The sequence below is a fragment of the Penaeus japonicus genome, unplaced genomic scaffold (genome assembly GCF_977035675.1).
Source record: "Penaeus japonicus unplaced genomic scaffold, GWHDUDI00000001_assembly GWHDUDI00000015, whole genome shotgun sequence".
In the NCBI taxonomy this organism is placed as follows: domain Eukaryota; kingdom Metazoa; phylum Arthropoda; class Malacostraca; order Decapoda; family Penaeidae; genus Penaeus; species Penaeus japonicus.
Window position 1 is genome coordinate 34393963 of NW_028234417.1, and position 17500 is coordinate 34411462.

Here is a 17500-nt window from a genome sequence, read left to right on the forward strand (position 1 = left end):
AAGGAAAGGTAGAAGGAGAAGGAAAATGAAAATGAAAAGGGAAGAGAGGGATAGAAGAAGAAGGAGAGAGAAGGACAGGCAAGGATAGGAGAAAAGAGGAGAGGAGAGAGCGAAAAGGAGAGAGATATAAAGATAGAAATAGAAAGAGTCCGTAAACTAGATAGAGAGTATTGAGTGTATGTCCATACCTCGTCGCCCCCCCACCCACCCACCCATATTGTTGGTGAATGTATAAAATGAACCTCTTATGGATATGATAAGATCTGTTTCATATCAAATTCTTTGTCGAGTTATCATAGACGAATACTATTTCCTCTCGTCATTATCCTGTGCTCATCTCCCCCCCCCCTCCCTCCTCCCCCTAACCCTTCTCTTCAGCTCTCTGTCCATTTATCTTTTATTCTATGTTTTGCTCAATTTCTTCAAATGTTCCTTGTGGCTTCTTGTTTCTCATCTACTTTTTCCTCTTCCGTTTCGTGTTTTTTTTTCTTGTATACTCTTGTATGTTTTTTTTTTCTCTTTATTTCATTAATATCTCCATCCCTCATCCTCTCTTAATTTTGCTTCCCCCCCCCCCCACCTGGCCTTGGGAACACAGCATTTATCAAACAATTATGCATAATAAGGTCACTGCAAGGGAAATGGCACCAGAGTGATGTTGCATATTTGATGTAGCATTGTGTCTCGGTATTAATTTTTCCCCTCTGCGGTTGCAGGGATAGGGAATAGGGTAGTTTGGGGTTGATGAAGTCACTCGGAAAGCAAGTGAGGGAGTGGGAGTGGGAGAGGGAGTGGGAGTGGGAGTGGGAGTGGGAGTGGGAGAGGGAGGGAGGGGAGTGGGAGTGGAGAGGGTGGGAGGGATGGAGAGAGGGAGTGGGAGGAGGGATGGGGAGGGAGGGAGAGAGGGAGTGGGAGAGGATGGAGAGGATGGGAGGAGTGGGAGGGATGGAGGAGTGGGAGTGGGAGTGGAGAAGGGAGGATGGGGATGGGAGGAGAGTGGGAGTGGGAATGGGGATAGAGAGAGGGAGGGGAACGGGAAAAGGAAAAAGTGAAATGGAAAGGGAAAAGGTAAAGATAGAAAACTAGAGCGAGAGGGAGAAAGAGCGGAAAATAAAAAAAAGCGAAAGGTATAAAACCGGAAATGTGTCAACCCCTTTAATTAAAAGCTTTACAATTGCAACGCAGCAAATCCTTGAAGCGTCATCAGATAAACTGTTTCTTGATAATGGAGCCACTCGGCCCGAGGCGAAACATTTCCGGCTGTGACATTCAGACAGAAAAAAATAAAACATACCTAAAAAGGAATAAAAAATTAAAAAATCATAATACACTTAAAAATAGAAAATAAAAGAATTAAAAGATAGAGCCGGTGCAAATTGCAAAAGGTTTAGTGATTTAGTTTCGAACAACAGAACCATTAAATGTCGGATGATTTTCGGGCATTCAGTATCACCAAAAACAAAGAAAAAAAAGAGAAAGAAAAAACAGAAAGAAAGATAAAGAAAAAAGAAGACAAAAACAAGTAAGCAAGCAAGAAACAGCAATCCAGACGTTGCCAATAAATTCAGTGCTTGGATTAAAAAAAAGAAAAAAGAAAAAAAAAGAAAAAAGAAGGCGCAAATTCAGTGAATGCTGAATGCGCGTCATTTCACTCTGGTCTGACTGATTTATCCTTTTTTAAATGTGCTCGAAGTGAGGCGGCGGTGTGATGATCTTTTGTTATCCTCATTGTCGTTTTTAATGTCGTTGTTGTTGTTATTGTTGTTGTTAATATTATTATTATTATTGTTATTATTATTATTATTATTATTATTATTATTATTATTATTATTATGACTATTGTTATTGTTCTTATCATTGTTATTATTATTATTATTATTATTATTATTATTATTATTATTATTATTGACATTATAATTATTATTATTATTATTATTATTATTATTATTATTATTATCATTATCATCATCATCATTTGCTATTGATCATTATTGTTATTATTATCATTATTATTATTATTATTATTATATATATATTATTATTTCTATTACTATTCCTATTACATTTTCAACTACTACCACTACTACTACTACAACTACTACAACTCCTATAGCTACTTCCATGATCATTTTCATTACGAGCATCATAACTAAAACCTCTCTCTCTCTCTCCCCCCAGACCTTCACCGCGTGGTGCAACTCCCACCTTCGCAAGGCTGGCACACTCATCGAGAGCATCGAGGAGGAGTTCCGCAATGGCCTCAAGCTCATGCTGCTGCTCGAGGTAAGGGTTCGAGGGCGAGGTGTCGGAAGGGCGACCTTCCGCGTGACCTGATCTGGCCTGGCCTGGCCTGGCCTGGCATTGCACTTGGTGACGAGTGTGTTTCGTGTTATTTTTCATGTTTTTATATTGTTCATGTTATTGTCGGGATTAATGGTTATGTTGGGGATATGCTGCTCTTGCAGTTAGATCATTTTCCATGATATTGCAAATTAGTGATTATAATCACGGATCGGAAGCATATTAATGTGGATAAACAGTTCTTTTAAGTTTGGTTTAACATAGCATTTAGTCCTTGCAGATATTAAACGTTTCCTCCTCCGCAGGTCATCTCGGGCGAGACCCTGCCCAGACCAGACAGGGGTAAGATGAGGTTCCACAAGATTGCCAACGTGAACAAGGCCCTGGACTTCATTGCCAGCAAGGGTGTCAAGCTGGTATCCATTGGTGCTGAAGGTGGGTGCTGATGCTGTGGGTTTCGCCTTTCTCTCTGTGTCTCTTTCTCTCTATCTCTTTCCCTCTTTCCCTCTCCTCCTCTGCCTCCTTCTCTTCCTCTTCCTCCTCTTTCTTCTTTTCTTCCTCTTCCTCCTCTTTCTTCTTTTCTTCCTCTTCCTCTTCTTCTTCCTCTTCCTCTTCTTCTTCCTCCTCCTCCTCCTCCTCCTCCTCCTCCTCCTCCTCCTCCTCTCCTCCTCCTCCTCCCCCTCCTCCTCCTCCTCCTCCTCCTCCTCCTCCTCCTCCTCCTCCTCCTCCTCCTCCTCTTCCTCCTCTTCCTCCTCTTCCTCCTCCTCCTCCTCTTCCTCCTTCTCTTCCTCCTTCTCTTCTTCTTCTTCCTCCTTCTCTTCTTCCATCTCTTCCTCTTCTTCCTCCTTCTCTTCCTCTCCACCTCTCTTTCTTTTTCTTCTTTTTTTCATGTTCTGGAATATATTCAAAACAAGGAAAGTCAAGGGTGTAAATATATAAATTCACATAGAATTTTAATGCATTATCCAAGGCAGAACACCCACTTATTTCCACTGTAAAACAGAACCTCTCCATCGGATCTTACCGTCAACAAGCAATTTTACCACTGCATACCACCTAAAATTATTTTGACTCTTCCAGAAATCGTTGATGGCAACCTGAAGATGACCCTCGGTATGATCTGGACCATCATTCTGAGGTTCGCCATCCAGGACATCAGCGTTGAGGAGATGACTGCCAAGGAAGGTCTCCTCCTCTGGTGCCAGCGCAAGACTGCCCCTTACAAGAATGTCAACGTGCAGAACTTCCACACTTCCTTCAAGGTCTGGAATTGATGGCATTGGATTGCACTGCAATCTATGGTGTAATACCTAGGATTTTAGAATGTGTTGATACTCTGATGTTGCATATTTTCTTTTGTGCCTGATTCAGTTGATATGGTAATATGGAAGTGTTGTGAGATATGTATATTCAGATGGTGTAATATTTTTCATACCTGCCATTTTGTGATTGTACAAGAGCAACTTGTTCCTTACAGGATGGTCTTGCCTTCTGCGCCCTCATCCATCGCCACAGGCCAGATCTGCTGGATTACTCACAGCTGTCCAAGGATGATCCCCTGCACAACCTCAACCTTGCTTTCGACATTGCTGAGAAGCACCTTGACATCCCCAGGATGTTGGACCCCGACGGTAGGGAACTTTCCAAAGAGGAGCAGTGGTCACTGTCTAGCCAACACTCAGCACTTATTTGATAATTAGCTTTAGAATGATTTCACTCTTTTCTACTTTGTATGATGTTTGTATTTCTTTTGTCAGCATTACAGGGAATTCTTCAACATGGTTTGCCTTGTCTCAGCCAGTGGGAGAATTTAGTATTATATGCCTATTTTCACAAGGAATTTCATCTTAACTCCTAAGATATTCACAGAGACATGAGTGCAGCCTTTGGCAGAGAAATCCCAGAACTCATTGTGACATGACCCGCAGGGTAGATATTTTAACTCACCGAGGTGCTTTCAGATCTGGTGAACACACCCAAGGCTGATGAGCGCGCCATCATGACCTACGTGTCTTGCTACTACCATGCCTTCCAGGGGGCTCAGCAGGTAAAATCCTCGGCCCCACATCAGCATGGACCCTCTGAGGCGACACCCCTATCCAGGATACTAGACCCCTGCTGTTGAAGCATCTTTAGACTTTGCAAAAGATCTTGCACCCCTGCAAAAGTTATCAACAAACAAAACATCGCCTTAAGTCAAACTAAGTGAAAAATACTATTAAGAGAGATTGCAACTATGAAACTGGTCATGATAGTTTGTTAATAATGGCAATGTGCTTGATCTTTTCAGTTTCTAAATGCAATGAGGAAAGTCCAGGTTGTACACCACTTAAAAAAAACAACAAAAAAACATAAACATGTAAAGCTTATCATAAATATGATTTAATCATAGAAACGTAAACATCTTAAACGAGAGTCTACTCTGACTTCTGGATTCCCCTCAAGTACGTTTTATAGAATGTCTTTACCTAAACTAACAAGTGCAGTAGTTACAGCAATAATGAGCAGCCAAAGAGCAGCAGCTACCGAAGCAACATATTTTATGCTGGAACATCATTTCTGCCTGGCTGGATGATCTAGAATGTTCTTTATGTTGCTGGAGATGTGCCCTAAGACTGCATAAGCTCTGGCTTATGTGACGTTCTGCAATTATTTCTCAAAGTGCGTGGTCACAGTAATTTGTTAATGGTTTCACAGATATTTTATATTTAAAGTGGAAATCACTGATAACATGCATGGAATAACACAACTGTATGTTTATGAATTTCAGCGATGCCGGTAGATCTTTTTTTTTGAAATAGCAGTGTTGATCAGTCCTGATGGGATCATACTGTAACACGGCATGTTAAGTGTTGCAGCTGATGCTACTATTGTTGCTTTGTATTGATGCCTGTGCATGGATTTTATTTTTTTCTTATGTTCATGCTGTTCCTATGTATCAAGTACATTTAACCATTTGATTTTATTACTTAACACAACTCCACAGCATATGGCTTACACACCGGATGAGAAAAAGCTGGAGTTACAACGGTCTAGCATTTTGTCTTATTTTTCCCCCTTTCATGTTTTTTATCCCGTAACCATGATTTAATACCATTTGCCTTGTTGCTGGACTAATATTGCAGTGTTAGAGCTGCTGTTAGAGTAGCCGTGTGTCTTACTAACTATGTACATTACAGACATATCTGAAGGCGTGCCAGACGAACGAGCTGTTATGACTTATGTTTCCTCGTATTACCACACATTTACTGGTGTCCAAAAGGTTAGTTAAATGTGCTTCATAAAACTTAAATGATGCATTCTACAACACGATGATTTGAATTATTTCCATTTTCTTGACTGTGCTTTTATGAAGAAGAAACTAAAATCACGTAGAATTCAGTTTTGGTTTTAACTGATTCTCATTTTTACAAGTCATGTAAAGGATGTTAAATTAATTTGATTAGACATTGATTAAAATTCACTTCTGTTTAATATTAGTACCTTACTAATTTATTTGCTCTACAATATTAACTTCAAACCTGAATGTACTTTAAAAGTAGATTCATTGCAGAACAGCAAATAATGTATTTCAGAAATGAGATTTGCATTATATTTAATTTAATCTAATAATTGACAGCAGAAGTACAGTACTTTGACTCCCATACATAATTCACATCAAAATTTCATGCACATTTCTACATTTAGGATCTAGATACTTTTAGAGCAGAGGAAAACAAGGAAACATTTGCTAGGATGTGAGAATTTGCACAGGCTCGCTTGAACACTGAAAAATCATCCAGGATGCTGACTAACCTCCCCTTTGCCCCACCCCTAGGCTGAGATGGCTGCTAACCGCATCTGCAAAGTGCTGAAGGTCAACCAGGAGAACGAGCGCCTCATGGAGGAATACGAACGCCTCACCTCCGACCTGCTGGAATGGATCCGTCGAACTCTGCCCTGGCTCCAGGCTCGCCAGCAGGATAATACCCTAGCTGATCTGCAGAAGAAGCTGGAAGAATACCGCCTCTACCGCCGTAACCACAAGCCCCCACGTGTGGAGCAGAAGGCCAGGCTGGAGACCAACTTCAATACCCTTCAGGTGGGTTGCAATGCAATGAATGCTGGTGAAGGTATCTTAAGTTAGAGCTTGTCCTTTCCTTTGTTTTGGAATTCAGATCGCTTGTGTTACCAAGTTGAATCTTAATGACTTCTTCCTCTGCAGACCAAGCTCCGTCTGTCCAACCGTCCTGCCTACCTTCCCTCTGAAGGCAAGAGCGTCACTGACATTGCCAACGCATGGAAGAACCTCGAGGGATGCGAAAAGTCCTTTGAAGAATGGCTGCTCTCTGAGATGATGAGGTACAATAGATTTAGAAAGAGTATTGGTTTGCTATATCTATGAAGTTTATGGAATTGTAATTTTTTTTTCATGCAAGCTAATAATAATTTGGAAAAGAAATTTTGGTTAGTTTAAAACCAATCTTGTTCTTAATTTGTCAAGCTCACTGTTGTCATTCATTTTTTTTCTAGTAGCGGATGTACATTAATTGTTCTTTAATTACCCTTCAGATTGGAGCGCCTTGAACATCTGGCCAAGAAGTTCAAGCACAAGGCTGAGATCCACGAGTCATGGACCGCAGGAAAGGAGGAGATGCTGCAGAGTCAGGACTTCAGACACTGCAAACTCAATGAGCTCAAAGCTCTTAAGAAGAAACACGAGGCCTTTGAGTCTGATCTTGCTGCCCATCAGGTAAAGAGCATGTCCTTTCACTTTGTTAGTCATACAAAATATATTACCTATAATTGAAATGATCATTAAGGAATGTTCCAGTTGTGTACCTCACATACTATTTCCATTCTCCTTAGGACCGTGTAGAACAGATTGCAGCCATTGCCCAAGAGCTTAATGCCCTGGACTACTATGACTCTGCCACCATCAACAGCCGCTGCCAGGCTATCTGCGACCAGTGGGACCGCTTGGGAACCCTCACCACCTCCCGCAGGAATGCCCTTGAGGAGACTGAGAAGCTCCTTGAGAAGATTGACCAGCTCCATCTTGAGTTTGCTAAGAGGGCAGCTGTAAGTACAAAATCTAGATGATATGTGTACATTAAGATATATTCCTTAAACTGTATCATTGGTAATATTTTTATCAAACTTGAGAATTACACATTTAAGAAATCTGGCTAACATTACCGTGTGCGATGAATGGAAGATCCAGATTTTTTTTTCTTTGTTATGTAAAATTTTGGTTTATGACTGAAATCCCTACAGCAAATACTAAATATTGCTCTCACTTGACTTCTGTAATTTGTATACTGCCATCACCCCAAACTCCAACAGATGCAGTGAAAGTCAAACTTGTCTGTAACATAGTATTTATTTATTTTTTTATTTTTTATTTTTTTTCAAAGTTAGTTATATAACCTTGAATTCCTATTCCTCAGCCCTTCAACAACTGGCTGGATGGTGCCTGTGAAGACCTTGTGGACATGTTCATTGTCCACACCATTGAAGAGATCCAGGGCTTGATTGATGCCCACAACCAGTTCAAGGCAACTTTGGGAGAGGCTGACAAGGAATACCAGGCCATCATGTCTCTGGTGACCGAGGTTCAACACATTGCCCAGCAGTACCAGATTCCTGGTGGTCTGGACAACCCCTACACCACTCTCACCTCTCAGGTATGTCAAGAATACTCAGTCTTGATGGATGAGATTGTTTTGCAAGGAGAGCTTCCCAGATGCTTAGAACTTAACCTGTTATGAGAATATTTTTTAATATACTTAGTAGTAATACTAATATTGGTCAAGATTAAAATAAGTTTAAGCATAACATATAAAGTATAGAGTTTATTGTCTCTGAAATTCCACTAACATCTAGGTATTTGATTAGGAAATAGAAGAACTAATCAAGATTTATTATGCAATGAGATCCAGTTTATTGAAAATAGTTTTGGTTTCTTTATTATACCAAGTAGCAAGTCTTTAACATTGTCAGGAATTTGCTCTTACAGACTAATGCTCTTAGCCACAAAAATTGCTTAGGCTTTGAATGCATTGTCATACTAACCAGACCATTTTTTTTAACCTGTTGATGCTGGGAACATGGACTGTCCTCTATAGATTTGTTTTATTCATTTTTTTACATATAGATGGCTCCACAAGCACTTATTCACGAAGGAGCCAATTACTAAGCGTACATGATCTCACCTGTTTAGCCTATTACTTGAATTTTGAGGAAAAAGTTTTAATTTCTATGATTGTCATTTTCTTATTGTCATCGTCATCGTCACTGTTATCATTGTAATGTTTGTTATTATTACTGGCTTTTGCTATTGCCATTATTACTATTACTACTATTATCATTATTTTCCCTTTAATAACAATAAATAACAGTAATAAAACTTTGAACCACAGTCCCCCTAAAGTTCAAGGAATGTTTTAAGGTGATGTCATGTAGACTCACTAATGAACTCCCTGGTGATTAAATGAAAACCACAGATGACAGTCCATTTCTATATGCACTCCTGTCGTCAAAATGTTTTAGGATTTTTAAATGATGTTCATAATGCAAGTGTAGTTGAATGTGTCTCATATGATTATAATAATTTTGTAGCTGATTGTGTCATCTCCCCACATGCTTTCTTAGGATAGTGAAGGAATAATGAGTGCAGTGGAGGTAAAGTTCTTTAAGCAGTGTTGTATTCGAGATGCATGAAATAGCAGTGCACTGTATAAACATCGAGTCACTAGCCGGAATAACCTTACATACTGTACATACTGCGGAGGCTACGGGAACGTAGTCTCCCGCTTAGCATTGTGTCATAGAGTTTGTAGATGGATGAATAAGCTCTCCAGGAAGATATTCTGGAATGTACTCTAATTGCTTGAAAGAAACATCTGTTTTTGTTTTATGGTTAGTAGCATTATTATGATAACTATTATTTTCATTATTGTCATTATTACTAGTTGACAGGTATTTGCAGCTATATTATGAGAAGATTACTGTATTACTGTATAAATAGAAAAGTAGCAGTAGGTAGAATTTTTGTCTGTGTGTGGATGAGTGTGGATGGATGTGTGCGCACTTGTGTGAGTGTTTTTCCTAAGTATTTTCGATTCTTGTTATTGATTATTTGATTTCAAAGTAAATAGAGTTGATTTCCATAAAGTATATTGTATCTATCTTATTTTCTTCTATATAGATTTTTCTGAATGCTAAGAACTTTGTTTGCATAACTTAGGAATAAGCTCCTTGATCATGAGTAAAAGGTTATTCAAATTTAGTATAGTGTGAAAAAAACTGTTGCATTTTTAATCCAATTTGCTTTACTATAAACAGAAATACTAATGGTAAATAGAGGAAAGAATTGGATCTGATATTTGTTAGATGTGAAGTATAACATGATATAGAAATAGATATATTTATTGAAAGTGATCTATCAGCATATGGATAGCATCATTGCAGAATATTGCATTGTGAATAGGACATTGCAGCAGGGAACTATCATGGTTGAAAGCTTTTAAGAGCTGCAGAAAAAGCCTGAAACAGATTGTGTATTTACACTGACAGCTTGCCTTTTACATGTTTGTGAACTCCATAAAACACAGGCTGCTGAATTTATAGAAAAAGAATACTAAGATAGCTTTACACATCAGAAGATTTGAAAAAAAGAGTGATGCAGGAATACAGAAACATTACCATAATGCTTTGCACTTTTTATTTTTTCTTGCACTAGATGTAAGAAAAATCACTGCACAATTGCAATTTTGCATGGGAAAGATTTACACAAGATGAGAGTTAAGCCTGTATAAATGTATAAAAGTGTCTGTATATTGGATGAAATAATTTTTTTACATGCTCTTGATGAGGCATTTATTTTATAATTATATTTAGTTTATTTAAAGTGATGGGATGATTATTCATAGTTAATGTTACTGTTGTGGAACCCATTTTGTCTGCATTTGCTACCACTTTGAACTCATCTAACAAACTTTGCTTGCTTGCAGGTCATCTCCAGCAAGTGGGGCGAAGTCAAGAAATTGGTGCCTGCTCGTGACAACACACTTCAGGCTGAACTCCAGAAGCAGCAGAGTATCCTTTTGATCGAATTGACTACTTCTGTAAATTGCTTTGTTGCAATTTTTGTGTTTTTTGTTGTTATTATTTTATATGAACTTGATTTCATTTCATTTACTCTTCAGATTCAGTATTATAAGTATTGTTTGGGTAAAATATGTGAGATACTTGTTACTTGCTGATCAGTTTTGGTAAAATAGCATAGCAGGAATGATTAAACAGATTTAATTTGCATCATACATCACATTAAAGTTAATACTTTGCATCTTAAAGACTTTCAATAAATTTTCCCCACCTTCAGTAAAGAAAGAGTAATATCACAACATATGATAGACCCTGCCATTCGTATATGCATTTCCCTTAACCGAGTTTCTCAGACAACGAGTCGCTGCGTCGCCAGTTCGCCGAGAAGGCTAACGGTGTTGGTCCCTGGATTGAGAAGCAGATGGATGCCGTTGCTGCCATCGGCATGGGCATGCATGTAAGTATGGGATGATTTAGTATGCAGAGGACTTTGGAAACAAATATGAATACATGCTAAATTTTCTGTGATGCATCAGGCCTCTCACATGAAATATTTTTGTATAATCCCGAATGAGTGAAAGAAGTTTCCATAAAACTAAGCCGTCCCCATTCCTCCACAGGGTTCCGTCCTTGAGGATCAGCTCAACCGCCTCAAGGACTACGAATCAGCTGTTATTGGAAACAAGGCCATCATGGACGAGATGGAGAAGATTCACCAGGCTGTCCAGGAATCCATGATCTTCGAAAACAGGTAAAAGGAAGTCACTTGAGATATAGATAGGGATGTGAATTTTTTTTTCCCCCCTAGAATGGCTTTATTTTATATGGCGCAAAAAATTATCATAAGGATTATTTTTCTAACTTTCCATGGCTTTTGTACGTGGTGATATTTTCTATAGAAATTGGTTTTCCTGTGTGAAGAGTAGTTGGAGGTGTACAGAGACTAATGATACTTCTTTCCACACTCAGGTATACCCAGTACACAATGGAGACCCTCCGTGTGGGATGGGAGCAGCTCCTGACCTCCATCAACCGCACCATCAACGAGGTGGAGAACCAGATCCTCACCAGGGATTCCAAGGGCATCAGCCAAGAGCAGCTCACAGAGTTCCGCTCATCCTTCAATCACTTCGACAAGAACAGGTAAAGCACTCCAGTGGGATTTTAGTTTTCCTATCACGTACGGCATATCTCTCCGTCACGTGATTTTAGGATCTTGCTTTGGATTTAGCTTGTGTTCATTTGAAGGGATATGGAGTTGTTACAGAGGAGAATTCATAATAGAACCCATTAAAGGAAAACATTGCCCATTACTCTACTGTGATTTAACAAAATGAATATAACCCAAGTAAGTGTACTCAGAAGCTTTATTTCAACCCCCATTAATAAATAAAATTAAACATTTCCTTCAGGGGTGGCCGCCTTGCTCCGGATGAGTTCAAGTCGTGCTTGATATCACTGGGCTACTCCATTGGCAAGGACCGCCAGGGCGAGATTGACTTCCAGCGCATTGTGAGCATCGTTGATCCTAACAGCACAGGATTCATTCAGTTTGATGCCTTCCTGGACTTCATGACCCGCGAGAACGTGGATTCTGACACTGCTGAACAGGTTATTGACTCCTTCAGGATCTTGGCCGGTGACAAGGTGAGTCCCTCTGAGAAAAAGATTTCCATGTACTCTGCATCATTTATTACCTTCTTTTTATTTGACTGCATGGTGACATAATCCATCTTGGAAATATGATTCAGAATTTTTCTAGATTTTCATGGCATTATCTTTGCTTTTTCTTCTCCCCAGCCATACATCCTTCCTGAGGAGCTGCAGCGTGAGCTTCCCCCAGACCAGGCTGAGTACTGTATTCAGCGCATGCAGCCTTACTCTGGTCCTGATGCTCCCCCAGAGGCCCTTGACTACATGTCCTTCTCCACCTCTCTCTACGGCGAGTCCGATTTGTAAATTGCGTGCACCAATGATCTCGGGGGGTAAACCTCGCAAGCATTCAACCTCGGGAGGGTAAACCAGCTGTCATGAAACCCTCTGTTCAGCTAATCAAAGGTGGAGGGTGAAGTCAAACCAGAGGACATATAATTTTTATAATTTTTTGAATGGTGGACCATCTTCGGCCATCTGAAGGTTGACGACTACAGGAAATGTGGACCTACGATTTAAAGAAGTACATAAATGTTATGTATCCTGGTGATACATAGAGTAAATTTGTAAAAGTTTGGGTCAGAGACTTATCAACCAATGAGAAAGAAATTTAGTCCATCAAGTATTGATACTTTGCTCTGCACAAATAGTGTCTGTGGCCTGTGACTGGCACTCGTACGGCCTTCTCAGCATTTCCCATGGAAATGTTGTTAATTCTCTGAATGCTCGTCACAGCTACTAGACAGTGTGGTTTACATAGCGGACAAAAGACACTACTGTCTGCAGGTGCTACAGAGGAGGAGCGGGACAAAGACCAGGAAGATATGCAAAAGCTAGGTTTCTTACCAGCAGTCCGACAATAACAATTTGGGCCTCCATCGACTTCTTCGGCTCATTCTATCTTTCCAACTATCAACTGGTACTTTGCCTGTAACTTGACATTCGAGGATCATTGTTCACACGACCCTTTGATATTCAATTTACCCCAAACACTGCCGCCAATAGTGCCTCCTCCTCCGTTTGTTGTTCTTCCAGTGATCTGTCAAACCCTCTGACCCGTATTCTAGAACGTCTCACGATCTGTCTCTTAGGCGTAGGCTTAGACAACACCGGCCAGTCAGAAATTTGAAGTGAAGTGACATAAGATGACGACTGGAAGGCTGATTCGATGCGATGTTCGAGAATGGGGGTCTCTGCCTCTTGTTGTAGTGTAATCATGGAATCTAGTCCTAACTGCTGTAGCAAAGCCATCTCCCAGCAAGAAAGCTGCTTCTTCTTAAGCAGAGTTTTTGTTGTAAATATATCAAGAATAGTTTATCACAAAGACCTTGCTTTATTTTCAGGCTAATACTGTATGTAAAATGAATAAAAATCACTGATCTTCCCTCGATGGTTTGTGATGTGTATATTGCCAGTGGTGTATTCCAACACTGTTCTGTAAAAAACAACAACATCTTTTCATTATGTAAATCCATATGAAACTTCACAAAGTGGGTAAAGGTGTTTGCCTTCTTTGTATACTATCATTAACTGGAATCTAGTGCTCGTCTTAGTGTACAAAAATCGCTTCAGACTAGCGCTTCTCTCAGTTACATGACAACTTTTTTTTGCAAAATTTGTATGTGCTTTGTTTATATGAGAGAGCTTCAATCATGTTTGTTATAATTAGATAGTGTTTTTTTCTCAAAGATTTGATCTTATTTGTAATTATCCTAGGGCGACATTATTTATTGTTACAGGCAATAATCACAGTGATGACTAGGAACCAGGGTGATGTGCTATTCTTTACACATACTTTAAATACATTATTTTATAAATATACAACTGCTCACATGGTTTCTTAGTTGTTTCAGTGTTTACCAACTACAGCCTCATACACTTTGTGTAAGATCTACAAATAAAGGCTAATGAAAACTTGCTATCATCTAATACCCTAAGAACAGACAAGGAAAATCATGTATTAACATTTTTCATAACCATTATTATTAGTATCATATGTTATTCAAAGAAAGAATGATAAACGAAGTATAACTTATTATATTATTATTATTGTGAAAGTTATATAAATACATATATCTACTGATTTCAGTAATTTTATGTTCAATAATCAAAGTTTTTTTAAGAGCACTTTCATATATTTTTACGAACTTTCCTGTATTGCACTATCTAGATAAGAAAAAGTAATTCTTTCTAAACACAAGATTATTTCATAAGTATATGGCTGTTGCAATGTGAAAAAGTGCATTTATGCAACTTAGAAGACTGCAATATGATTTATTGAATACTGTACATGCATTGATAAAGTGTTTGACACAGAATATCCGAGTGCATACATTCAAAAGATAAAATTACATTAAAAAATAGCCATTGATATCATATCCTGATAAAATACCTGCATCCAGAAAAACAGAGATGAAAATAATAATCTGACTGATAAAAAAACGCTTAAAGTGAATGAGGGGAATATCTAGATATGACAGAAAAAAGTATTACAAATTACCACATTAAAGGTATATCTATTTCTTGAACCAGGCAAATGTTTGAGAAATCACAGAATCACAGAATAAACATCTTACACATACATGTTATATGTGTCATGAATAAAGTTTGCAAAGGGAGACTTAAGTTGCAGGAAGAGAGGTAAGTTCCAGCAAATGTGTTGTCATTAAGCAATAACTTCCCAAGCTGAGGTTCCACGTTTGTAACTGACTCGGGAAATACTATTAGAAAAAAAGTTCTGTTTTTGATATTGTCTTGGGATAGAGATTATTTTTTTTATTGCTTACCATGGATCAAAAAGAAGAAACAATCGTAACTCAAAACAATTTGAGTATAAAATGCAAATTCAAAAATAGTGCTAGTACAGGGTGAGACGTTAAAAGTAGTCAAATGAATGTATATACATTTTGGACAACTCATGTAGGCTAATACACACTGTGAAACTCCAATGAGATGACGAATTAGACTATGTTTTAGTATATTCGGAAGGCATGAATGTAGGAAAATATCTGCCATCACGTCGAATGATAAAAGACTTTGACAATGCGTTCTCTGAGAGGGACAGGGATGTTTTCTCCGCCCTTTGGGCAGCGTAAACTGCCCTATATGATATTTTCCCATAAACCGATAAAAAAAATAAGGGATTAAGCTGATTTTGGAAACCCTGTAGCCCTGAAGTTAGCGCCGCTAGAGCCATAATACTTATGACTGTGTGTGCGCTTCAAATGTGCCATCTGGTAGCTCAGTGGACAGTGCGTCGACCTGCCATCCCCGTGGTCGGCAGATCAAGCTCGTGAGTTTCCACTGTCGCCAGGCGGTTACTGACGTGCCTGGGCACTACGTTGGGTAAGGACCAACTTCAGAGTCATCACTTGTTGGCACACTCTCTTACGACTCAACACACGCTAACACAGGCGGGCTCTTCTCAGCACATACAAGCCCGGCGTAGCATCTGCTCCGCAAATCTTGCTTATCCTTATCCTTAGCTTCAAATGTGAGCAGATGCCGATGTCGCGTCACATACTTCTTGCCATGTCACATATACGTGAGGCCCATAATTATTGCCCCCCCCCCACACACACACATAGTTATACGTACGTATGTGCGTGTATATACACACATTCTCCAATTAATTTTGTATAAGGAAAATGTTGATTACATCTCATTTGAATTTTAGATTCGACAGAGAGAAACACCAAATTGTGTATCTGACCAAAGCTTTATTACTAAGCATTACATCCAGCGTTATTACTAAACTCTTAACGCAACCAATCCTCCATACACCCTAAAAAGAATAGCAAGGTTGCGCTGGCTTGCAAACATTGCGCTTTAAGCATCGGTCGTAACAACATTTGTCCGTGAAGTTCCTGGTGCAGGCGTTGTCATGGGAACAGGTCTCCGGAGCGCCGACGCGGAAACCTGGGCACTCCGGCCGGACAGCTGGGCAGCATCCGGGTCTTACGAAGGGCGGCAGTGCTGTGGAGAGAAAGAGTTAGTTGACGTCGAACGAGACACGAGGAATGAGATTATTGATAAGGAATGTGTCATGATACTCGGATCCTGTATCACATGACCGCAACATATGCTGGACTTGATGTGGTTATGTGTTGATATTTAGCTGATCATCTATGGAGGATGAGGTTCTATGTATCTTGAACAGATAAAGAAATAGTGATGCGGCGAAAATGATCACCGGATTCTATACAGTTTCGTTAAATGTTTCACTAATCCTCTCTCTTTCTCTCTCTCTCTCTCTCTCTCTCTCTCTCTCTCTCTCTCTCTCTCTCTCTCTCTCTCTCTCTCTCTCTCTCTCTTCTCCCTCTCTCTCTCCTCTCTCTCTCTCTCTCTCTCTCTCTCTCTCTCTCTCTCTCTCTCTCTCTCTCTCTCTCTCTCTCTCTCTCTCTCTCTCTCTCTCTCCTCCTCTCCCTCCCTCCCTCCTCCCTCCCTCCCTCCTCCCTCCCTCCCTCCTCCCTCCCTCCCTCCTCCCTCCCTCCCTCTCTCTCCCTCCCACTCTCCCTCCATATCTCCCAGCACATGCTCACTTGGCTTGGTGGGTCCTTGGTCACAGCAGTAGAACTGATTTTCCGGCGTCTCACACCAGTACGTGCAGGACTGATACGTCGTGGTGTGGGGCCTGTAGGTAGGACGGGGACGTGGCCTTGTAGCACTGCTGAAGATGTTAAAGAGCAGGCCAGCAGGATTCCTGTAGGTCAGACCAAGAAAGATGAAAAAGAAACAACAGAATTTGAGACGTTAGTCAATCTAGGGAAATAGAGACAACATCCTTAACAAGCTTCTCTTTCACGTAATAGCAGAAAAAAAATATGATTAAACAATGGATGCAAATTAGTAAATAGACTATATTAGAATAATAAACATAAAACAAGACATACAATACAATAAAGCAATTAAAACAAAACACTACACCATATTCAATGAGATATTTTGTACAGTGACTCACAATTGACCCGTTGATGACGTTAAGGTGAGGCTGTGTTGACTCGACACCTGTGGTGGATTTCCTAACAAAACACGTGTATTTTCCTCCGCCTCTTCTGCTGAAACCACAGCCAGCGCTATAGCCAAGAAGCACACCAGTCTTTGCATCTGTAAAAGGAATAAAAAAAAAAAAATAATAAATAAATAAAAGAAAGAAAGAAAGAAAGAAAGAAAGAAAGAAAGAAAGAAAGAAAGAAAGAAAGAAAGAAAGAAAGAAAGAAAGAAAGAGAGAAAGAAAGAAAGAAAGAAAGAAAGAAAGAAAGAAAGAAAGAAAGAAAGGAAGGAAGAAGAAGAAGAAAAAGAGGAAGATTAGTAATTTTTGAGTTCCTTACATTTTGAACATTTATAGAAAGTCGATATAAAATTTCATGGAGAAATATCGGTTATCAAAGAGTGATAGAGAGATTCTTATTTTTAAGGCCAATATTTAGCTGATCATCTGGGGAGTGTGTGATCTTTG

At 39.5% G+C, this 17500-nt stretch overlaps 2 protein-coding genes across 5 annotated transcripts in view; one reads left to right on the forward strand and one right to left on the reverse strand.

Annotated features, from left to right (window-relative positions):
* Actn (alpha actinin) overlaps positions 1-13956 on the forward strand; it is a 95939-nt gene extending 81983 nt beyond the window's left edge. Inside the window, exons 2-18 of one of the 3 annotated variants that reach the window (XM_086544786.1) lie at positions 2179-2283; positions 2607-2736; positions 3382-3563; positions 3779-3932; positions 4263-4367; positions 5496-5563; positions 6119-6382; positions 6506-6642; positions 6853-7033; positions 7150-7362; positions 7731-7967; positions 10296-10380; positions 10743-10846; positions 11010-11140; positions 11359-11532; positions 11802-12036; positions 12190-13956. In XM_086544786.1, coding sequence (XP_086400912.1) covers positions 2179-2283; positions 2607-2736; positions 3382-3563; positions 3779-3932; positions 4263-4367; positions 5496-5563; positions 6119-6382; positions 6506-6642; positions 6853-7033; positions 7150-7362; positions 7731-7967; positions 10296-10380; positions 10743-10846; positions 11010-11140; positions 11359-11532; positions 11802-12036; positions 12190-12348 — 2664 coding nt within the window. In that variant the 3' untranslated portion in view covers positions 12349-13956. Of the gene's footprint in view, positions 1-2178; positions 2284-2606; positions 2737-3381; positions 3564-3778; positions 3933-4262; positions 4368-5480; positions 5564-6118; positions 6383-6505; positions 6643-6852; positions 7034-7149; positions 7363-7730; positions 7968-10295; positions 10381-10742; positions 10847-11009; positions 11141-11358; positions 11533-11801; positions 12037-12189 lie in introns of all 3 variants that reach the window. The other 2 variants (XM_043031828.2, XM_043031829.2) reach the window with 2 other exon arrangements.
* A 1785-nt stretch (positions 13957-15741) lies between these two features.
* Positions 15742-17500, reverse strand: part of LOC122263417 (uncharacterized) — a 4014-nt gene continuing 2255 nt past the window's right edge. For both annotated transcript variants that reach the window (XM_043031827.2, XM_043031826.2), the window contains exons 2-4: positions 17003-17148; positions 16584-16744; positions 15742-16017 (exon numbers count right to left, since the gene is read on the reverse strand). In XM_043031827.2, the coding sequence (XP_042887761.1) occupies positions 15827-16017; positions 16584-16744; positions 17003-17148 (498 nt within the window). In that variant the 3' untranslated portion in view covers positions 15742-15826. The remainder of the gene's footprint in view (positions 16018-16583; positions 16745-17002; positions 17149-17500) is intronic.